Source organism: Triturus cristatus, chromosome 12 (assembly GCF_964204655.1).
Source record: "Triturus cristatus chromosome 12, aTriCri1.1, whole genome shotgun sequence".
In the NCBI taxonomy this organism is placed as follows: domain Eukaryota; kingdom Metazoa; phylum Chordata; class Amphibia; order Caudata; family Salamandridae; genus Triturus; species Triturus cristatus.
This window is the reverse complement of record NC_140595.1, coordinates 537,218,841-537,241,579: the sequence shown is the minus strand read 5'-3', so window position 1 is coordinate 537,241,579 and position 22,739 is coordinate 537,218,841. Positions and strand designations below refer to the sequence as shown.

The 22,739-nt window shown below is 42.8% G+C and overlaps 1 protein-coding gene and 1 long non-coding RNA gene across 5 annotated transcripts in view; one reads left to right on the top strand and one right to left on the bottom strand.

Annotated features, from left to right (window-relative positions):
- Positions 1-22,739, top strand: part of LOC146776235 (uncharacterized) — a 616,314-nt gene that overhangs the window by 15,412 nt on the left and 578,163 nt on the right. The window lies entirely within an intron of this gene.
- Positions 9,229-22,739, bottom strand: part of LOC146776236 (5-hydroxytryptamine receptor 3A-like) — a 395,550-nt gene continuing 382,039 nt past the window's right edge. The window contains exon 9 of the mRNA XM_085637645.1: positions 9,229-10,783. Coding sequence (XP_085493771.1) covers positions 10,515-10,783 — 269 coding nt within the window. The 3' untranslated portion in view covers positions 9,229-10,514. The remainder of the gene's footprint in view (positions 10,784-22,739) is intronic.

Here is a 22,739-nt window from a genome sequence, read left to right as displayed (position 1 = left end):
TTCAGACCATGCCCCTGTTTCAATTGGTCTAGAGATTCTGCCTAAAATTACTGGTCCCAAAAGATGGCGCTTCAACAATGCCCTTCTCCCAGGGCCGGACTGGCCGTAGCGGGCATCGGGCTTATCCCCGGGAGGCTGAAAGGGTGGGGGCCGGTTTTACAGTGGTGGTGGCCTGTTTTGTTACTGGGGGCTGGTTTTGCAGTGCTGCATATCGACCCCCAGTAACAAAAGCAGCGGTGCCTCACCCTTGCACCCCACACTAGTCCTGGGGGGGGGGGGGCTGGTTCGACAAAATTGCCAGGGCTGCTTTAGGTTCCCAGCCCGGCCCTGCCTTCTCCTAGACCCAAAAATCACTGCCTCTTTTACCACTTTTTTTGATGAGTTTTTTATGTTCAATCAAAATCACTCCATGCCCTTCTCAACTACATGGGATGCATTTAAAGCATCAGCGAGGGACTTTATTATTGGCTTTGTTGCTAAGAGGCGGAATATTTCACGTAAACTCACTAAAGACCTTTTACAGGATATCAAAAAACTGGAGCATTCTTTTTACACCTCACACTCAAAACAAACCCTCACGTCTCTTGTTCACGCTAAATTGGAATTTAACAAGAAATCAACGGAGGATGCTTCATTATACTTGCTAAAATCTAGCGCCAAATTTTATGGAGGTAAAAACAAGGCAGGGAAAATATTGGCTAATTGCTTAAAAGTTAAACATGATAAGCTTAACTTTGAATCTATTTATGACGTTCATTCGGATTTAAAATTCAAAGATGCTGAGATTTTGAGTGAATTTTCTCTCTTCTATAAGTCCCTCTATGCTTCGGAATCTCAGCCCAATGCTCTTTCTTTATCTCATTTTTTCTCGAATCTCCAAAGGCCCTGCCATTCTTCGTCGGATTTAACTCCTTTGGAGGTGGACTTCACACAGCAAGAATTATCTGGGGCTCTCCAGCAACTTAAGAAGGATAAGGCGCCTGGGCCTGATGGCTTTACAGTAGAATTTTATCAACATTTTTCCAAACTCGTGTTGCCCAAGTTACATTCCTTAATAACTTTCTTTAACACACTGGGTAGCTCTTCAGGTTCTTTTTCAGAGGCACATATTTGCCTTATACCGAAGGAGGGCAAAGATCATAGGTATTGCAAGAATTATAGACCCATTTCCTTGGTAAACATTGATTACAACATTTTTTCCAAAGCCTTAGTGATGCGTCTAGACTCTTACTTACCTGATCTACTAGGTAAGGAACAATCTGGATTTGTCAAGGGCAGGCATATAACTGATAACACAAGACTCCTCTTTAATGTCCTGTCTAAATCTCCTTCCTTAAAACATTCCCTTGCTGCAATTGCACTTGATGCTGAGAAAGCCTTCGACAGGGTTGAATGGTCCTATCTGTTTTACACTCTTAATTGGTTTGGTTTTGGTCCCAAGTTTGTATCCCTGATTTCTCTTTTGTACTCCAATCCACGTGCGGCTATATGTGGCAATGGCTTGATTTCCTCGTTCTTTGATTTGGGCAGGGGAGCCCGTCAGGGTTGTCCTCTCTCTCCTTTCCTTTTTAATTTAGCCTTGGAACCTTTTCTTTCTAAGTTACGTCAAAATCCGAATTTATTTGGTTTCCAGTCTGCAAACGTCCACCTTAAGTTGGCTGCCTACGCCGATGACATCTTGCTTTTTATGTCTAACCATAGTGTCTCCATTCCTGCCTTTTTGACGGAGGTACAGGCTTACTCTAATATTTCTGGTTACAAGTTAAACAATGACAAATGCGAGATTCTTCCACTGACCAAGTACACTTTCAGTGCGGATTTTAGGACATCAAATTTCACATGGAGTCCCTCCCATATTAAATACCTAGGAATGTATGTCACCCCTTCAATATCAGGCACAGTAGAGCTATGTTTGAATAAATGTATACAAAAAATTGCTGACTTAGCGGCCAAGTGGCATCCCCTTTACCTATCATGGTGGGGCGCTTAGATACCTTAAAGATGATGCTGTCACCCATTGTTTTGTACAACATTTCTAACATTTCAGTTCCCATCCCTGCCAAATTCTTTAAAAAAATCAATTTCACCCTCTCTTCATTCCCGTGGAACTCGAAGAGGCCTCGAATGTCCCTAGCTAAATTAACACGTCCTAAAACAGAGGGGGGAGTTAATTTTCCTGACTTTCAGGTTTATCAAAAGGCTTTTCTTTTGCGTCAAGCTTCACATTGGTTGCTCGCCCCTTTGGAGGATTGTCCATTATGGACTACAATTAGGCGTTTTTTCTTGTCTCCTTTTTCCTTCTCTGAGTATCTTTCCTTCTCGCGCAAACCGCAGGCGGTGTCTACTCCCATAATTAAACACACTTCTAAACTTCTGGCTTCTACCTTCTCTCAACCCCCTACCACTATTGACGCCTTCCTAACTTCGACAATATGGCATAATAAGGACCTAGTTATTCGTAATAAACCACTTTATTGGAAGACTTGGCGATGGAAAGGCTTAATTTGGATACACCAGTTATTCTCTGATTCCAGTTTTCTACCCTTTCATTCACTCGGACAGTGCTTTGACCTACCTGCCTCATTCATACATAAATATAATTTACTCAAGGTGGCTGTGATGGATAGGTTTAACCAATTGTCAGCTACGCCCTGCGCTTCGAACTCCCAGATTCCTCCTTCACAGCTGTCTTCCCTACTTCAAACTAAATCCTCAGCCTCTAGTTTAGACAGATTTCTACAAGGGAGGGATGTCGTCAGGCAGAAATCTAAAATAGAGGAGGCTTGGGAACGGGAGCTTCAATCCTCGTGGCCAGTATCTCTTTGGAATAAGATATGGCTTAAACTGCGCAAATCTTCCAGGGCAGCTAACCTAACACAAACGTTGTTCTTTGTGTACAATCGACTTTTATTTACTCCAAGTGTTATGAGTAGTAGATTTGCATCTACTCCGGATAGCTGCTGGTTATGTTCCTCCCCTAAAGCTGACATTTTTCATATGTTATTGTTTTGCCCATTGGTAAACAGTTTTTGTAAACAAGTCTGGTCTCAAATTAATCTCATATTCAATACTACATTTTCCTTTTCTATCTCCCACGTTTTCCTAGGAAGCCTTTCACCGTGTTGGGAGAATATTACAGCCAATACTAAAATTATTGATTTGCTGTTTGCAGCTGCCTTTCAGCATATTACTGTTAACTGGAAGGATTCCACAAAGATTTCTTATAAGGCATGGTGGTATGTTGTTTGCCATAATCATAGGCTGGACACCTCCTTTGTATATCCTATTCAGATGGCGGCGAAGCGTTCGGACTTGTGGTCCCCCGTTACACTTTACCTTGACAGATGCGCCAAAAAATGTTCCCAGCCAAAACCGTCTCAGCAAGAGGTTCTGAAACCCCCTTGAATCCCTTGTGCGTTCCCAGATTTTTTCATAACTCCAGTACTTATATGATTTAATTGTTATGTATTGATGGTTTATTTTTTACTCATAAGTTCGATTTCATTTTGTGTAGTGCAATCTATTGTATTGTTTTGACATGAATTTATGGCAGTGTTTTGACATGAATTTTTTGTAATGTTTTGATATGAATTTATTGTTATGACTTCTGTAATGACACCTTTGCTTTTATTAATAAACTTTTCTTTCAAACTTAAAAAAGAGTTATAATGTTGCAGTGAAAAGGCCCAAATTTTAGGTCAACCATTGGAGACCTCTTGTTTATACTTTAGTATATACATTTATGTGTATGTACTTTGTGGGCTCTGGATATCAGCCCTAGGACTTGTCTGCTTTCGCTTAGGGACTTTTTTTTCTATTCAACTGCCTCTATTTAACTGTCTTGATAGAAAACGACCAGTAGAGGTAAGTAAAATACCAGAATTGCTTTCTGCTGAGGGACTTTCTTTTTTTAATTTTTCTGGCAACTACCTTCATTTAACTTTCTTGATAGATAACGACCATCAGAGGTCAGTAAAATACCAGAATCACTTTAGCACTCTCTAGATTCCAGTCCATAGAATTTGTCTTCCATGAGCACCCGTAGACAATAATATTTTTTTCAAATCTTGTATTTTCAATAATATGACCACCGAAGGCCCTAATTTTAAATTAAAAACAGAGCTTTGGATTACACCATTTCCCGCTGAAAGGCAATATTTCTCTCCATGTGTTCCCATACCTGGTGTGTCACGCAGTTTGGTGCTTACTTTCCCTCCATGTTAAAGAACAGTAGATGTTTCAGCACCGAGGATAATGTGCTGCATAGCTAAATACATATAAGGTTCCAAATGCGAGACCGATTGCATGGCAAATGCTTGTTAATAATGTCACTAATGGCATCAGTATTTGTACGAACCACATGGCTTTCCTCCAATATTGTGCTCAATTAGGGATTAGCAGCTTCCATTACTTTAAATTTAATGGGTGATGAAGACCCACTTTGCTTTCTTTTGTTCGAGTCCAGAGTTATCGTTGTCTGTCTCATTTTGTCCAATGTAAATGAATATATCATTTGAAAATAATAATAATTCCTCTAGAAAGAGGTATCATATAAAACGAAAAATAATGTCATGTCAAGAAAAATAAGTCAAAAGCTGTTCTTTATATTTCTGTAAAGAAATAGTCAAATAGCCTATTTGAAGAATTGACCTGATGCAGTTGAGGAGGGTCTTAAAGACCTGCCACATCCCTCACATACAAGTCCCAGGCCTCGGTGACAGGACTCTCGGCTTGTACTGCACAGACAAACTGGTCACTGTTTTTTGGCCAGGAGCTGCTGTTCTCATCTCTTAGCAGCCAAAAGCAGCCCGAACTAACCGGCAGAACAAAGTAAAAATCTCCAGCATAGTTTAATGAATTTTCAGTTGACCTGAAACCTCTTTAGAACATCGTGTTTTTGGCGGGTGCCAGGAGCCAAAGAGGTGCCACCATTCCTCTGCCTACACTCGCCCAACTTCCAAAATCATTTTTCCAACTTAAAAGTATGCCTAAAATGTTCCTTCTTCCTGGCCATTTTCCCTCTTAATTTTTCTACATTTTTTGCATCGCTTACCCATTGACATCAATTCACCAAAATTCTAGAGGTAGCTGAAATGACATCCCATGTCCTTTGACTTTCACTCACACACACACACACACACACACACTTCCACACACACACACACACATTCATACTTACAAGCACTCTATCTCACATAAACACTCTCTCACCCACAATCAAACACCCAACTTACATTTAAAAGCATACTTTTTTTTTACCTACTTCAGTTGCAAAGAGATGATAATTGTACTTCATTTTTAATACACTGACAATGAATAATGCAATATTGTTCATTACTAGTGTAATAAACATTGACAGAAAACAAGGTGAGTGAAGCCCCAACCAAAATCCATAAGGACAAGCTGCTCCACATTTTCTGGCATTGATCTTGCCACCTCTGAACCAGGGGTCGCAAAGGCAGTGCCAGGGGCCGTAGGGGGCAAGCCAGGGGTCACAGCTATAACCCCTGGCGATCTGTAAATGACGTCCATGCACTTACCAGTGACATATATTAAGAAGTGACCCTTTGATTTCAGTCTCAGTGGCAAGAGGTGTATTGCTTGAGCCACTGAAGCCAGTTGCATGGGGTACTACATGTCAGAGCTGAGTGGCACTGTCAGAGCTGACTGTGGGTTCTGGGAACTGGAACTGTGAGGCTGCTACTGTGCCAGTCGTGATCAAGGCACATTGGCAGAGCTGCCTGTAGGCCTTATTATTGGAATACCAAGATAATACAGCAACCGAGGACTATGGTTATCTGACAAAATATTGGTACATAAATTAAACAGATGAAGTGTTGCAGGTCCGGATGTGCAACCTTTTCTGGGCCGTTTGAGGTCCGAACAGTAGAAACATAAAGGCCAGGATAAATGCCAACCAGAATTGAGGTGCCTAGGCAAAACTGTCTTTGTTCACCAGTTCTGGGATCCAATGGATGGTGCAGATCAGGACTGATGAACACCGCAAAGCTCAGCGGGTGGCCCCCCTGGTATAGCAAAAATGTGACAGGCTAGGACTGAATTGCAAAGACTTTGTAACTGCAAGAATTCACTAAATTGCGACAATGGTTTAACATTGGTCTTGTTGTTAGGGAGTGCCCAAAAGTCAAGATGGAATTTTGGCTGCCGGGAAACCGTGTGCCAAAGCTGTAGGATGCGTCACATTTTATGTACTATGCTCACTATTATTTCTCTTTTTCTACATCACTTGGTGTATAAATACTGCTTCTATAAGGTACTATTCTTGCGAGTTTCTGGCCATAGCTCTAGTTTGATCGCTTAATATATGTACATAACAAATAATATTGATGTTTTCATTGTAGCCACAGATTTTTTTTTTTAAAGTAATTGTGATTTAGAGCCCCCATCACCACATATAAGAAACTTCCCTGATTTGTTGGATGACGATTGACCACCTAATGAGCTATTTACTTACTGCGTCCTGACAAGAAGGAACTGTGATTTCAGACTTCATTCTGAAATGCGCGTCGGCGCTTTTACTCCTCTTCAGACTCATTATGTATTTATGAAATGTACTATGATTTGTATTGAGTCATTGAGTCATATAGTATGATTGTGTTGTGTATGAGTGTTAGTTTGTGGTTGGTGGTGTTTGACTGTGTCTTGAGAAATGTATTTAACATGCTCTTGGGGCTAGGATGATGTAAGCTATTAATAAGGAAAAAACAAATATATTTTTATACTTATTTCAAAAACAAAAAGAAAAAATATTTTTCATAAATAAAAAATTGAATTTTCAATGCATTGGTTGGACAATGTATATTTGTTGATGATGGATGTAACACCTGTATACTAATTGAATGTTAATGAGAGGCCTTTTGTTGTTACTGTTTGCAAGCTGCTTAAAGCCAAAGAAAATCGTAGAGAGGGAGTGAGATAAGTCATAAAAAGCGAGTTGGTTAGGTCTATTCTACCTTTGGTGTTGTACAAAAATGATCTATTCCGAATCAGAATAGAGAAACATTGCTTATAGAAGGAGATAAAATTAAACTGCTTAGTTTGTAGGATCTATTCTTAGTGGATACAGTAAGAGAAAAATTAGGGAAGTGCAATTTGGACTGTGAAATGTTATGATTGTATTGTATTGTATTGTATTGTTTATGATCTTGTATAGCGCACTATCACCCTACGGGTATCCTGGCACTTGACAAAACAGTTGATGAAATTGAGCTGAGAGGAATAGGCAACGGCGTAGGCAATTAGGCTACTGGAAAGAGCCAGGTCTTAAGACTCTTTCTAAATTCCATTAAGGAGTCTAGCTGCCTGATCCTCGGAGGGAGCTTGTTCCATAGCCGAGCACCTGCCACACTAAATGCCCTCCCCCCCCAGCCTGACACGTTTGAATCTGGGTTGTGACAGCAAATTAGCGTTGGAAGAACGCAGCTGTCTCGGGGGGAGATAGCGTGAAAATCTCTCCTGCAGGGGAATTGGACCCCTCCCGTGTGCTGCTTTGTGAATCAGACAGAGATTTAAAGAGGATCCTTTCTCTGACTGGCAGCCAGTGGAGCTCGCGCAGCGCCTGAGTGGAAGAGGCGTCGCGTCTGCGGTTTAGCGCCAGCTTTGCTGCAGCCGACTGTACTCTCTGTAATCCCAGCAGAATATACTGGGGGGCACCCAGATACAGAGAGTGACAGTAGTCCATTCTGCTGAGTACTGTGCTCCTTACAATCAGAGCACGCATATCCCCTGGCAAGAATGGAAGAATCCTACGGAGTACCCGTATTAGTCTGAAGCACACACTGGCTGTCTTGTTCGCCTGCGAGTTCAGTTACAGATCATTGTCGAACAAGACGCCAAGATTACGAATGGTATTTGCTGGAACCAGTGGGGCCTCATCTGGAGCAAGCCTAAACTCCGACTGCAGACGGTGGATCTGATTTAGCGGTGAGTAGAACAACACCTCGGTCTTGTCACCGTTGAACTGCAGGGAGTTACGTCGCAGCCAATCTGTTGTCAGGCTCATGCAGTTTTGAAATTGCTCCAGAGACACCTCCTGTTTTCCCTCCATCGAAAATACCAGTTGTGTGTCATCTGCGTAGTTTACCAGCTCAACCCCAAACGCTTTGATAATTGCAAACAATGGTTGCAGGTAAATATTAAAGAGAATGGGGCTGATGCTGGAACCCTGTGGTACTCCACAGGCTACGTGGGATTTCTCAGAGGTAAACGACCCCAGTGTCACCACCTGCTGCCTCCCTGTCAGATAAGAGCGGAGCCACTGCAGTGCCCGGCCCTTTACACCCAGATCCCCCAGTCTTGCCAACAAGATGGTGTGACTCACTGTGTCGAATGCGGCTGACATATCCAGGAGCACTAAAACCGCGGTGCTCCCGGTGTCAGCCCGCATTCGCATGTTGTCCAGCATCGTGACCAGGGCCGACTCCGTCCCGTGACCAGGGCGAAAACCAAACTGGTCCTTGTCTAGTAACTGATACTCTTCAAGAAATTCCGAAAGAGATCTACTCACGACCCTTTCCAAGATCTTGATTGGAAAGGGAAGGAGGGAGATGGGCCGAAAGTTAGCCGGATTAGTTGGGTCTAAAGAGGGCTTCTTAATAAAAGGGGACACCACAGCCTGCTTCCAGCTTTCTGGAACCGACCCTACTTCCAACGATTGGTTGCAGATCTGGCGCAACCAGGGAAAGGTGAGATGACCATAGGTCTTCCACACTTTCTGGGGAAGAGGGTCAAGGGGTGAGCCGGAGGAGATGCCACTGATCAAGGAGTCGAAAATAGAGGCCGACATAACAGGGAAGGAGACCAAGGAGTGTTGGTGGTCCAGGGTCCCCTTAGATGTCTTGTTACCAGGGTTCTGGGTCGTCACCTCGTTGTCCTTAAAGCGGGCGACAATCTTGGCCACTTTGTCTTTAAAATGAGTGGCGATCTCGTCGCACAAATTTTGTGAAGCTTCGACTCTAGTCTCCAAACAGGATGGGGCAGAGATGGTTCTAGCAATTCTGAAGAGCTCCGTAATTCTGTTTGGGGCTTGCAGGATGGATTGAGCATAGAAATTAGCCTTGCTTTCCAAGATGCACGGCTTGTACCTCCTCAAAGTTATCTTAAAGGTGGCCCTATCCTTATCCAGATAGCTCTTCCTCCATGTTCTTTCTGCCTTCCTGCATTGAAGTCTGAGTTGCCTCAGATCTTCTGTGTACCAAGGCGCTGAAATTTTATTTCTAATTTGGAGTCTTTTTATGGGGAGCACTTCGTCTAATGCAGCTGTGACGTACTTCTGGTAGGTGTTATAATTATCCTCCACTGTACATAAGCTCTGAAAAAGGCTCACCGAGGGCGTTGGCAGGAGAGCGCCTGTCCTCGCTAATTTGGACCAATTTCTCCCTTTCCGGTATGATTGACTCTCATATGCACTTGCACATACTCAAGTTCCAGGAAACAAAACTAATAGTGACAATAATTGTTGTGTGCGATACTTAGAATAGAAAAACATTAGAGGAATAAGAAGGATATTTCAACCAAAGAAAAAAAAGAAATATAACTAAAGGTATACTCAAAAAAGGAGAATAACACACATTTGTGAGTGAATCTGTCTGAATTGGAGAAAGATGAAAAAAATAGGAAGGCACACTCTGGAAAAGGAAGGAGCATCAAGATTTGGAGGAGTCGAAAAATGGTCAGGTATTAATGATCAAATATAACTTGGAGACTCCTTAAGCTTTTCATGGTTAATCTAATCATCATTTGGTCCCCGCTTCCTGTTGTTGAAATATATATTATCAGTTAGATTATTTGCCAAACGTTGAGAAATTTGGTTCAAATATATTTTTGGCTCTGGTCTCCGTGGACTATGGTTCGCTCTGAAGCTGATACTTGGTAATCTAGAAGCATTTTCAATTTTGTGGCTGGATTCGTAGGTCTATTCATTTTTTGTGTGCCTGCTGTGGCTACTTCTATCCTACTAATAATAAAGCCTTCGCCTTTTTGGTAATGTGCTGTTCTTAACCTCATGCTAGTAAAGCAAAGTAGAATAATTTGAAAAATTTGCAAGAAAACGTTCCTACAATCCTGGGACAATGAGCCTCTAAGAAGAGTTGACCATAAAGCAAAAGCTTAGTTATATCACATTATGAACAACCAATGGGTAGGTTTTAAGAAATTGGAGCTAGGAAAAAAAAGTAACCACCTAGATTTCACATCTTCATCTTCATATCAGTCGAAAGATAGATATTAAATGTATTTGCAAAACATTTGGCTTTGAAATATCCAGATCCAGCCTTTGCCAACGTATGATATGTGTATATAGAAATAAACTGATCACGTAATCTTTCTAATTTCTTCACCATGCATTCAAGATATATTATAATGTGGCTGAGGAAGCACTGCGTGCACTTGTATTCTAGCTGTCCGTGCATGCAGGATGCAATATGGTAACTATATTATTTTATGATTACATACCTTCCTCCACACTGCTACATACATAATATGCAGCAGGCGTTTTATCCTGACCATACAATAAGAACAACACATAGCATAGTCAAAACTGTAAGCACATACAGTACCAAGAAGAACCTGTCCAAAACAAAAGCAACCATAAACCATTCAGATTGCCATTCTTCTTTCTTAGTGGTGTTTATCATCTGCCTTATTTTTAGCATCTCCAACAAGATCCTCTTCAGGACCTCAGCTTCAGTGCTGTCTCCTTCCTTGGATGCAAATGTTGACGTCTGTAATGCTGTGTCCCGTGTTGAATACATTTCTTCATTCTCTGTATAAGATAAGAAAGTATTTTTAGGTTATTTAAGCAACTGGCTGAGCTGTTGATTCTCACTGGTGGTCTTTGAGTCCAAAACCAAGTCTATTTTTCAGTACAATCAATGAATATGCAAATGATCTTTCATTAAGATCAAGTCTATGTAAATTTAACTCATGAATATTGCAGAAACCCTTTAGACGTGTTGCTGCTTTCGAGGATTGTCAGCAAGCACCATGGACTTCATTCACTGAAATGTCAGGAGTAGTTTAAGTGATATCAGACACCCTTTGACCTTCAATGATATCACTTGATTGACCTCGTTTCTCATCCTTAGCTCCTCAAAAGTCTCTAGTTCACTGCAGAAGAGTTAGCCGAATGTTTATTTTATTGCCTTCTTGACCCCTGAGAATAGGAATAGCATATATCAGAGTTACCAAAGGCTAAATAAGAGGTTGAAGCTCTGAAATGAAATGAAATGAAATGAAAAAAATATTTAATTAAGCGCACTGCGGCCAAGCGGCTTCCTGGCGCTGGTAGCAAGAGCAACAGTCACAAAAAACAGCCCGAAGGAGTTAGCCGGGGTACGCCTGAGAGAACAGAAAAGTTTTCAAAGATTTACGAAAATGGGAATAGATGGGGATGGATCGCATGGAGAGGGGAAGGCTATTCCAGAAACGAGGGGCCAAAACAGAAAAGCGTGTGCCTCCAGTTCTGGTTTTGCGAAAACGGGGGACATTGAGAAGGGCCAACGATGAAGAGCGAAGAGTGCGAACCGGGGTGTGAGAGGAAATAAGGGAACATATGAATGCAGGAGCAGAGCGGGCAAGAGCCAAGAAGACCAGACAACCCATTTTGAAAAGAGAACGCTGGAGAACAGGGAGCCAGTGAAGAGACCTGAGGACAGGAGTGATATGATGGGTTTTGGGAAGGTGAAGAATGAGACGGGCGGCCTGGTTCTGAATAGCTTGCAAGTGGCGTAATTCGTAGGCCGGGATGCCCACGTACAAGCTGTTCCCGTAATCAAGACGGGAGGTAATCAGGGCCGTGATGATGATTTTAAGTGCCTCTGAGGAAAAGAAGCGTGAAATCTTTCGAATAAGGCGAAGGGATAGAAAGCATGAGGAAACAACGGAACTGATTTGTGCATGCATGGAGAGATCATGACTGACCTGGATACCCAAAGTTCTGACAGAGGAGACAGGAATAGGAAGAGGGCCAAAGGAGGAGGGCCAAAAAGCAGAAGACCAGGGACTGGAAGAGCCGCCCGTCAAGACCAGCTCGGTCTTGTCCGGGTTAAGTTTGAGATGGTTAGAGCTCATCCAATCCGAGATAAAGACCAAAGTAGAGCGAAATGTAGAAGAAGACAGAGGTGAGGAGGAAAGATCAAAGACAAGCTGGAGGTCGTCGGCATAGTTGTACACGGAGACCCCCTGAGCAAGAAGAGCGGAGATAAGAGGGTGAATGTATAGATTAAATAGCAGAGGAGAAAGAGAAGATCCTTGGGGAACACCACAGGAGACCAAGCGGGGGGGAGCAGAGAAGCCAGACAAGTGAACAGCCTGAGAGCGGCCAGAGAGAAAGGAGGCAAGCCAAGAAAAGGCAAGGCCCCGAATGCCCGCTGCGCTGACACGGTCCAGAAGGATGGAATGGTCGACCGTGTCAAACGCAGCGGATAGATCAAGGAGAACCAGGGCTTGAGGAAGAGAGGAGTCAGCCTTAAGTTTCAGCTCATCGAGGACGGCCAAAACCACTGACTCCGTGGAGTGGCCTCGACGAAAGCCTGCCTGATGAGAGGCCAGAACATGGTTCTCCTCGATGTAAGCAGTGAGGCAAGAGGTGACATAGCTCTCTAAGACCTTGCCAAGATAGGGAAGAAGGGATATAGGCCTGAAATTAGAAGGAAGTGAGGGGTCAAGGCCGGGTTTTTTTAGAATAGGCAGGACAATAGCGGTTTTGAAGAGAGAAGGGACTAGGCCCAAGGCAAGAGAAGCATTGAGGAAAGAAAAAGGGGGAGAGGGACAGCTAGTGAATAAAGCTCTTAAAATCCGGGCCGGAGCGCAGTCGGCTGGAGAGCCTGACTTGATTTTAGCGAGCAGGGTAAGAAATGTATCCGAAGAAATAGGGGGGAAAGAATCAAAAGTAGAAGAAAGAACCGAAAAAGAAGAAGTAGGGGTAGGGGGAGGGAGCAAGGGGATGTTGGCTTTAATCTTAATGATCTTCTCAATGAAGAATTCATTAAGCGAAGAGCAAAGGTCTTGAGAAGGGGAAGGGATAGAGTTGGTACGATTCGAGAAAGCCAGATCTTTGACCAAGGAGAAAATCTCCTTGGATTTGTTGGCAGAAAGAGCCACTTTCTCAGAAAAGTAGTTGGTTTTGGCTGAGAGGACGGCCCGCTTGTAATCCAGGAGGAGATGTTTATATTGGGCCCGAAGAACGGGGCAATAATTTCGTCTCCAGTGACGCTCAGAGCGTCTCAGATCTAACTTCAACGCTTTAAGCTCGGTATTAAACCACTTATGAGCGTCATAGGGACGAACGGCCTTAGTCTTCCTAAGCGGGGCGACCAGGTCGCAAGAGGAGGACAGCCAGGTGTTGAGCGCTTCAGCTTGGGAGTCCAAGGAAAGTTCGGAAAGATCAGGAGTAGAAGAAGCAAGAGAAAGGGAGAGAGAGTTGAGGTCAACCCGATTCCAGTTTCGAGCAACAAGGTTTTTGGGTAAGGAGGGCCTGTCGGGAGCACCAAGAGTGATGGAAAAGGAAATAAGAGAGTGGTCAGACCAGGTGCAGGGTGAAATGCTGGGGGGAGAGAGCGTGCAACTTGAAGACCAAATCTGGTCAAGTGTATGACCCTGGATATGGGTGGGGCCAACAACATGGGGATGAAAATTAAGGCACTGAAGAGTAGCCGAGAAATCCTTGGAGGACAAGTCCTCCTTAGCGTCGCCCGGCCAAAAATTAAAATCCCCCAACAGGAGGACTGAAGAGTTGTTGACCACAAGTGTTGCAAGAAGTTCCTGAAGGGTAGCAACGAACAGGGGCATGTGCTGGGGAGGGCGGTACAGAAGGACAACCGTGAGAGGGGCAGGGAGGTTAAGTGAGCGGGCAACCAGAAAATCCACATTGGGTATAGGAGAGTGAGGGAGAAGCTGAAACTGTAGACTGGAGCGAACTATCATGGCCACACCGCCACCCATCTTGCCGTCAGGGCGATCCGACCGGAGGGCGTAATAGGAGGAGGGGAGAATGGCCAGGACGTCAGGAAGAGAGTCGGAGGAGAACCACGTTTCAGTAAGAAAAAGAAAGTCAGGAGACTCAGTGTGCAACAGATTGAAGAGTTCCAATTGATGTTTCACAGCTGACCGAGTGTTAATTAAGAAAGCAGAGGCAAAGTTGGGTGAAATGGAAACAGGCGGTACAGAGGGATCTAGCAAAGGGAGGGGGTCTGAGACTAGGATACCGAGCGAGTCCAAGTGTAGCCGCAGTGAGGGTGCAAGAGACTGAGCAGGTTTACAAGAGTGCAGTTGAGCGGAGGTGTATACCTGGAGAGAGGCGGAGTCCATGGCCCCCGGTCCCGGCCCGTCGCGGACGGGCGCAGACGGGCTTAACTTAGGCGCAACTTCGGCGCGCCTTCGTCGCGCCCGCTGCGCTCGTCCGCTGCGCTGCCGAGGACCGGCGGCCATGTTATAGGGGCACATGAATGAAAAGGTCAGTGGGCGTGGCAGGAAGGGAGGAGCCAAACAGCAGCGACGCGGCGCCCGGACCCGGCCAAGATGGAGGACCAGCCCGTCCCGCACCGAGAAGCAGGTGAGGAGGGGGCGGTCAGCAGCGGCGGTCTGGGGCGCGTGCGGGGGCAGGGCTGCAGGGAAGATCCAGGAGCGCTGGGCGCTGGAGCGAGAGTTCGGGAGAGTGCAAGTGCGGCACGAAGAATTAAAATCAGCAAAGTCTCGTCAGGCGGTGTTGCTCCCGGAGACGCTTCGGGAGATTAGTGGCAGGAAGCAGGAGTGATTGCACTCTCAGGCGTCCGCCAGAAGTACTTGCCAGGAAGGGAGGAGCCAAACAGCAGCGACGCGGCGCCCGGACCCGGCCAAGATGGAGGACCAGCCCGTCCCGCACCGAGAAGCAGGTGAGGAGGGGGCGGTCAGCAGCGGCGGTCTGGGGCGCGTGCGGGGGCAGGGCTGCAGGGAAGATCCAGGAGCGCTGGGCGCTGGAGCGAGAGTTCGGGAGAGTGCAAGTGCGGCACGAAGAAATAAAATCAGCAAAGTCTCGTCAGGCGGTGTTGCTCCCGGAGACGCTTCGGGAGATTAGTGGCAGGAAGCAGGAGTGATTGCACTCTCAGGCGTCCGCCAGAAGTACTTGCCAGGAAGGGAGGAGCCAAACAGCAGCGACGCGGCGCCCGGACCCGGCCAAGATGGAGGACCAGCCCGTCCCGCACCGAGAAGCAGGTGAGGAGGGGGATGACATCCATGGTGAGGACCTACATATTGCAAACTTCAGCAAAGGAATATATATTTTTTCAGACATCATCATGGTAAAGTACACACTTGGAACTAATTCACAAAGGTAAAGATTTACCACTACACCTAGGTGCAAGTCTTCACTGTTTTGCAATTCACCATTTCCAAGTGCAAATTTACACCTAGGTGTAACCCATGTCTCATCACCTCAGTTCAGGGAGTAGAGGAATCTAAGACTGAATTTACAAGTGTAAAGTTACTACTACTAACTTTTCACACATAGGTAGAAGTCTCTGCCACATTGGCAGGGATCTTCCCACGGGAAAGTATTTAGGAAATAATATTAAAGTTGATTATTTAACAAAAAATATTTAAAATATTTAATTGTAAAATATAATTGTAAAATAATTTAAAATATTTATTACAAAACTAGAAATAATAAAATAAAATGTTACATTACCTGATAAATATGTTTTAATTAATTTAAGGATATTTAATTACATTTCAAATAATATTTAAAAAAATTCTCATCCATTGTAATATTTTTGTTTTTATTTAATACGTTATATTTTATTGCATGTTACATTTAAAAATAAGTTAGATTCATTTTATATTCTTACCATAAGTTTAACACTTTTCATTTTAAAATAAGTTCATTAAATTGAAAAAGTACTATAATAACATACAGCTATATATAACTCTATAAATATATATAAAACTATAATATAAACTATAACAATTATATCATTGCATATATATATATTACCTACTGGCGGTCGCCAGTAGGTAGTTATAGTTAGGACCCCTTTTCCATAGGAAAACCTCAACATTCTATTTTGAATAACTTTGGCGCCGGTCGATGAATCCTCGCGAATTTCTCAAAATAGGTGGGGCGCTACGCTCCGCTCCTACCCTGAAAGTCTCGGGGGGATTCGTCAAGCGGGGGCTGAGATAAAAGGGGGGTCCCAAAACGCGTTTTTCCCATGCATTTTTCCATAGGACCTTTAGAACGAGCTACAGCCCGAACTGCTGAACAGAATTACTAGAAATTTGGCAGAGAGGTAGTCCCTAGGTCAAGGAAGTGCCTTTTGTAGGTTTGGTGTAAATCTGTTCAGTAGATTCTGAGAAAATAGCCTTTAAATCAATATATATATCTGAGCCCGCTTACGGTACGCTTACCGTACGCTTACCGTAAGCGTACGGTGGCGTGCGCGAGCGCGATTCTGATTGGCTCTTAGATCTTAGTAAACATTCGAATCGGCCGAAACCAGGAAGCGGCGTCCGCCATTTTGTCTCTCGCATTGAGAGTTATTTCTCAAACTTGATGCCCAAAAACATGTTACGGGGCATTTTTGACAACTCCCTCCCACACAGTCATGTTGAGGGAGTCCCCAAACATCCCCCAAGAGCAAAAACGGTTTTATTTTTTTTTCGGCAATTTCGCCGAGTACGCTTACCGTACGCTTACCGTAAGCGTACGGTAAAAAAAAAAACACTATCCACACTTACCCCACCCCCTGTGCTTTTGGTGGCCGGAGGCCACCAAATGTACAGGGCTTATTAATAGGTAAAAAAAACTAAATTTTGGCAACATGAAATTATAAAATCGAAATAAAAAAAACACTATCCACATTGACCCCACCCCCTGTGCTTTTGGTGGCCGAAGGCCACCAAATGTACAGGGCTTATTAAAGTTGATAAAAACCGTGCACGGAACGAACTGCGTTAAGTGGGCGCGCACGCCACAAATGGCGTAAAGTAACTTAGCATTTAAAAAACCGTACAAATTCACTGAAAAAACCATAGGTTTCACACACGTTATAGTTAGGAATTAGCATTTAAAAAACCTTGCAAATTAACTGAAAAAACCATAGGTTTCACACATGTTATAGTTAGCTGGACATTTTACTGATAAAAAACCAATTAAATTCCCCCGTTATAGTTACTGTAGGCAACTATAACTCACGCGACCGTAATCCTCTGCTGATGACATATGTGTCTTTATGAAAAAAAAATATTTGTAATATATGTATAGCTAAAATTTAATGGAAGAAGACATGGGCAAATAAGTGTCTAAATACAGTATTAGCATCAGCAGAGGATTGCGGTCGCGTGAGTTATAGTTGCCTACAGTAACTATAACGGGGGAATTTCATTGGTTTTTTATCAGTAAAATGTCCAGCTAACTATAACATGTGTGAAACCTATGGTTTTTTCAGTGAATTTGCAAGGTTTTTTAAATGCTAATTCCTAACTATAACGTGTGTGAAACCTATGGTTTTTTCAGTGAATATATATATATATTTTTTTTTGTTTTTTGTTTGTTTTTTTCACTGAAAAAACCATAGGTTTCAGGGACGTTATAGTTAGTTGTACATTTCACTAGTACTAAACCTCAGAAATTCACCCGTTATAGTTAGTTGAGCTAACTATAACTCGCGCCCCCGCAATACACTGCTGATGACATCGTATATTACATCATTCATGACATGGACAGTGACATCACTGATGACATCACTGAAGACATCTCAAATGACATCACTGATGACATCATATACGGCATAATCTGATGCACCTCCTCACACCCTAATATAACCTTTGATACACTCACTCTAAAATGCAAACTACCATTTTTGAAACCATAGACACACCAATACCAGTTACTACATACCCACTCACTGATTCCTAGGTCTACACACATGTCCACTCATTCAGCCATACAGTTACTCATACATGCAGTCACTCATCAATACATCACTATCATATGCACTCATACATCTATACAGACACTCGCACATCACCACTCACCCATAGAGTTACTCACACACCTAGTCAGTCATGCAAAGAATCAATCGCACTCCCATTTACTCACCTATACAGTTATACACACACCACTTCACTTATTCACACAGATACTAACACATACTTACTCTCCTCTACAATCACTTACACAAGCACAAACTCATCCATACAGCCACTCTCACAATCACTCACTCTCACATAGTCATTTATATACTCCAACACTCACATATACTGCCTTTCACATATGTAGTAACTCACTCATGTACCACTGAGACATACATTCACATACCAAAACACCCATACACACACTCACCCACCCATACAGCCCTTCACAGATGCACTCTTGAACCCATACACCCAATGAATCACCTACTCACACATCTATGCACAGTCACACATCCCCCACCCACTCCAGAGATACTATACATTCCCCAGCACACGTAATTTCAATACATTTCCATTTCTGATGTTATTCACATATGATAAAAAAACACATTAAATCAAGCAGTCATTTGTTTCTTCTTGTTCCTTTTCAAGTCGTTTAATGAATGAAATCTTCCAAAGCCAACACGTGTTTCGTCACCTCAGTATGTTTGTACATGCGACTTGTTCACGGCTGAATGAGTTGACTTAAATAGCAGTATATAATGCAGCGATAATTCCGGGCCACACTAATCCTGTGGCGTGAGGGTAAATGATAATCTGTAGGTCATCTAAATAAGTTTTCATTTTTAAAAAAAATTATTTTAACCAGCACACAGAAACAAAAAAAATGGATCCTCAGCATTCAAAGAAAGCGAAGCACAGCATAGATATTCAGGCATAAAAAAAATAAAAAAAATAAAACACATATTAGGAAGATATACAATTAAAATTTCCAACAGAAAAGAATTAGAGCCATTTTTTGATAAAGTCCCAAGTTTGTAGACCAAATCTTTTTTTCCTAGGTCGTTTAAGCCTATACAAAGCAGTTTCCAAAAGATATAAAGCTAGAATCCTAGCTCTCCACTCCAAAAACGTAGGGGGGTCAGGATCTATCCATTAAGATGTAATACATAATCTAACAATAGACATACAAATAAATAAAAAACGAGACTCAGGAGCATACCCTCCACTATCACCAATGCTCAATGACATTCCAAACAACACAACTGCAGCAGTTAGTTTGCTTGTTATACCCAGAGAAAAATTTAGAAAATGTTGGACTTCAGATAAAAATACAACCAGCAAAGGACACGCATAAAACATATGTATTGAGTCAGCAGCATACAACTTGCATCTAGGACACTTGTCCCCCCTTCCCGTCTTCTACTTTGCTAGTTTAGAGGGTGTATAGTAAAGGTTGAAGGCGGACATATAAAATTGGCTTCTCAAACTCCCAGAAAATAGCACTGAATTGGCCATTTCCAACATCGACTGTATATCAATCGGGATAGCGCCAAGTCTCTGTTTCCAATTTTCCTGTTGTACATCGAAGTCGTCAATTTGAGCGGAGATTAAACTTCGATATAGCTGACCGATTTTGCACTTGGTCGCAATCATTTTTATCAATTTAACTTGCCCTTTCTGAAAAATTCCTTTCGACCGGGCATTATCCAAGAATCTATGTATCTGAAGATATTTTAAAAAGTCGCCCCTAAGCAATTCAAATTTATCCTGTAACTGAGAAAAAGATAGAATCTGGCCAGATTCATATAGATTCCCGATGACCCATATTCCCACCATAGCCCACCTACGAGAAACAGGATCTTGAAGGATACTAGGAAGTAACCCTATAGATTCAAATGGTGTCAAAACTGATATTTTAGGAATCTTATACATGATACGTATCTTTTTCCAGATCAAAAAGGCAGCTTCCAGAACCTTAAACCGGGTTTTTTTATAATAGCTCGGCTCTACAATCCTTACAAGGAGATACCGGGCGTTATTGCCCAAAGTCATCTTATAAATTGACGGAGTATGAGCAGGATCATACATTGCTTCTTCGCCAACTATTAAATCCCCCAAATACTGAAGTATAGAAGCCCAATAATAATACCTAAAATTCAGCACATCCCAACCACCTCGTACTCTGGGTAAATAAAGCCACTTCATAGCCCTCCAAGTTCTCTTATATCCCCACATAAAGCGAGCACACATTCTTTCTGTCTTAGTAAATACAGCATTTGTAAATACCTGGGGTATAGCACGAAATAAGTATAAAAACTTTGGGAGTATTAACATTTTCAAAACATTAGATCGACCATAGAGTGATAGATGTAAACGGTTACATATTTCTAAAGATTTGTTCGAGGAGTCCAAAATCGGATCTATATTAGCCGCTGGTATCTTCTGGACATCAGATGAGATACGGATGCCCAAATAAACTGGCTCAGACACGGTTTCAACCTGTTGAGGAAGACCCACCTCAGAATGAAGAACTTGGGTCTTACCCAGATTTAACTTCTATCCTGAGACCGCACCAAATGAATTAGTGATGATTTCAATTCTATCCAATGCACTTTTAATATCAGAGGATATTATTGCAAAGTCATCGGCATATGCCAAAACTTTAGGAGATTCTGTCGGGGAGACTACAAGGAGTATCAGAGGGTCTGTCTCAAACTTATGAATTAAAGGTTCCAGGTATAGAGCAAAAAGGAGGGGTGAGCAGGGGCACCCCTTGATGAATACAGGCCCCAGCTAGGCCCGCAGGACACAAGGGTTCGCTCTCCTGCAATGGAATCTATAAGGAAGTTGGCACGGAAACTGCAAAGTACAAAGACAAAGTTTATTAACCCTTAAGGGTGGTCCTACAATCCATACAACACCCTTCAGTATTGCATAGAGTAGCACAAAGAACTTGCGTACACGGTCCCCTTTTATACACAACAGAGGGGCTCATAAGTGGGTGGATACAACATGAGGCAAGGAATGTTACCTTTTATGGACATTTTCGATACAAGATCAATATGTGGGCGGAGCTGACATACTCCTTGAGCCCGCGAAAACATGGTCAAGCAAGGACTAACTGATAACAGATGTGGTCAAGCCTGGGCATGCGCCAGGCGGACAAAGGAACTATTTATAGACTGTTACTAGGCAGATTACAAGAGCAACTAACACGAAGATAGGACTCTTCTCGTGTTGAGCACGTGGAGACATGACAATACAAAATGGAGTCCAGACTTTAGTCAACATAACGAAAGAGACATGTTCTAAGGAAGGAGAATTCATGTCTTTAGTAAATGCTTAATCACATCGTGGTTTCAATTTACAACAGACGACCCTTTCAGCATTTACTGAAGACATCCGGTTTGTTAGGATAATCATCGTATATGTCAATTGTCATCATTTCTTCTACTTCTTTAGCTAAACGTTTCTGATAAGTGACATTGGCAATAGCTTTCTTATCTGGAATACATAATGATACACATAAGGAACAGAGCAAGGGACCACATTGGACACAGATGCAACAAGAAAACAGAACTGCTACAATTATACAGAGACCAGTTAAAACCTTCCAACCCCAAGCAGTGACCAATGCCCAAAACCATCCAGAAAAGGACCAAGTGCCGTTTTCTGTATGGATTTCAGCTGCAATTTTATGCAACCTGTTGATAGCATTATAGACTGACGGCGTGTGGTCAGGGATAAACACATAGCAACTACTTCCGATAATTTTACAAGCTCCACCTCGGTCAGCTAACATAACATCTAACACCATACAATTCTGCAATGCAACAATTCTAGTAATCTGCAATTCTTCCGTAAGATTCCCAAGAGCAGCAGCGGTTTGGTTTGTCACAGCCTCTACCACTCTTGTTAACCTTCGAACTTTCCTACTATTTAGGGCAGCTCCAACGAAGAAAAGCAATCCTAAATTAAAATCAATATACTGCTGCAGACTGCTGTCAGTCTGATCCACATCATCAATTGATAGAGTACGTTTATACCTATTTACAGTCACATTATTTAACAACTTCAAATCCTTATGATAGGATGCAGGTGCCAAAAATACAGGAGGCAATAGAAATGCTACATAACATACTCCAGACCAACCGGCTGGCAAACGGTAATAACCTTTATTTCCACATACGAAGTATGTATTATGGGATGCTAAGAAAGTACTGTTATTCAACCCGTCGATGTTTAATATGGTAATGCAATCACTAACACCAACAGGAATATAACCCACACTCTGGACACACAGGTCTGCTTGAGCTTGTGCCACTTGAATCACAAATCTGTCTTTTCCCACAGTGTCTCTGGTGTTCGTGAAAATATAAGGAATCGATTCATTGTCTGGTCGATACTCTTCCCATTCCCAAATTGTCCCATTCGCTTGCGGATATCCATCTTTATCCTGATGACATTCTTTATTGAGTCTGAAGAGTAATCGTCCCACTGTGGGTTTCCGGGTGGCAAAAAGCAAAGTGTACCATGCTCTACAAGAGCCAAAATGAGAGAAAGGAAGAGGTATGAATGGCGTTCCTCCTTTCTTCTGATGAGCTGGCATCATACCACATATCCAACAGTTCGTAGCATTCGTGGCAACGTGGGAATGATGCAACATCTGGATGAAAGTGTTATTCAAATAAGACTGACGATGCTTCAATTCTTGATACGGAAGGGTATAGAAGTAGCGCTCCTCAGGCACTGGAGTGGTCAACACAAGTAACTCTCGAGCAGGAGTCACATCCTCCACAAACCATGTGGTTATCCCAACAATAGCT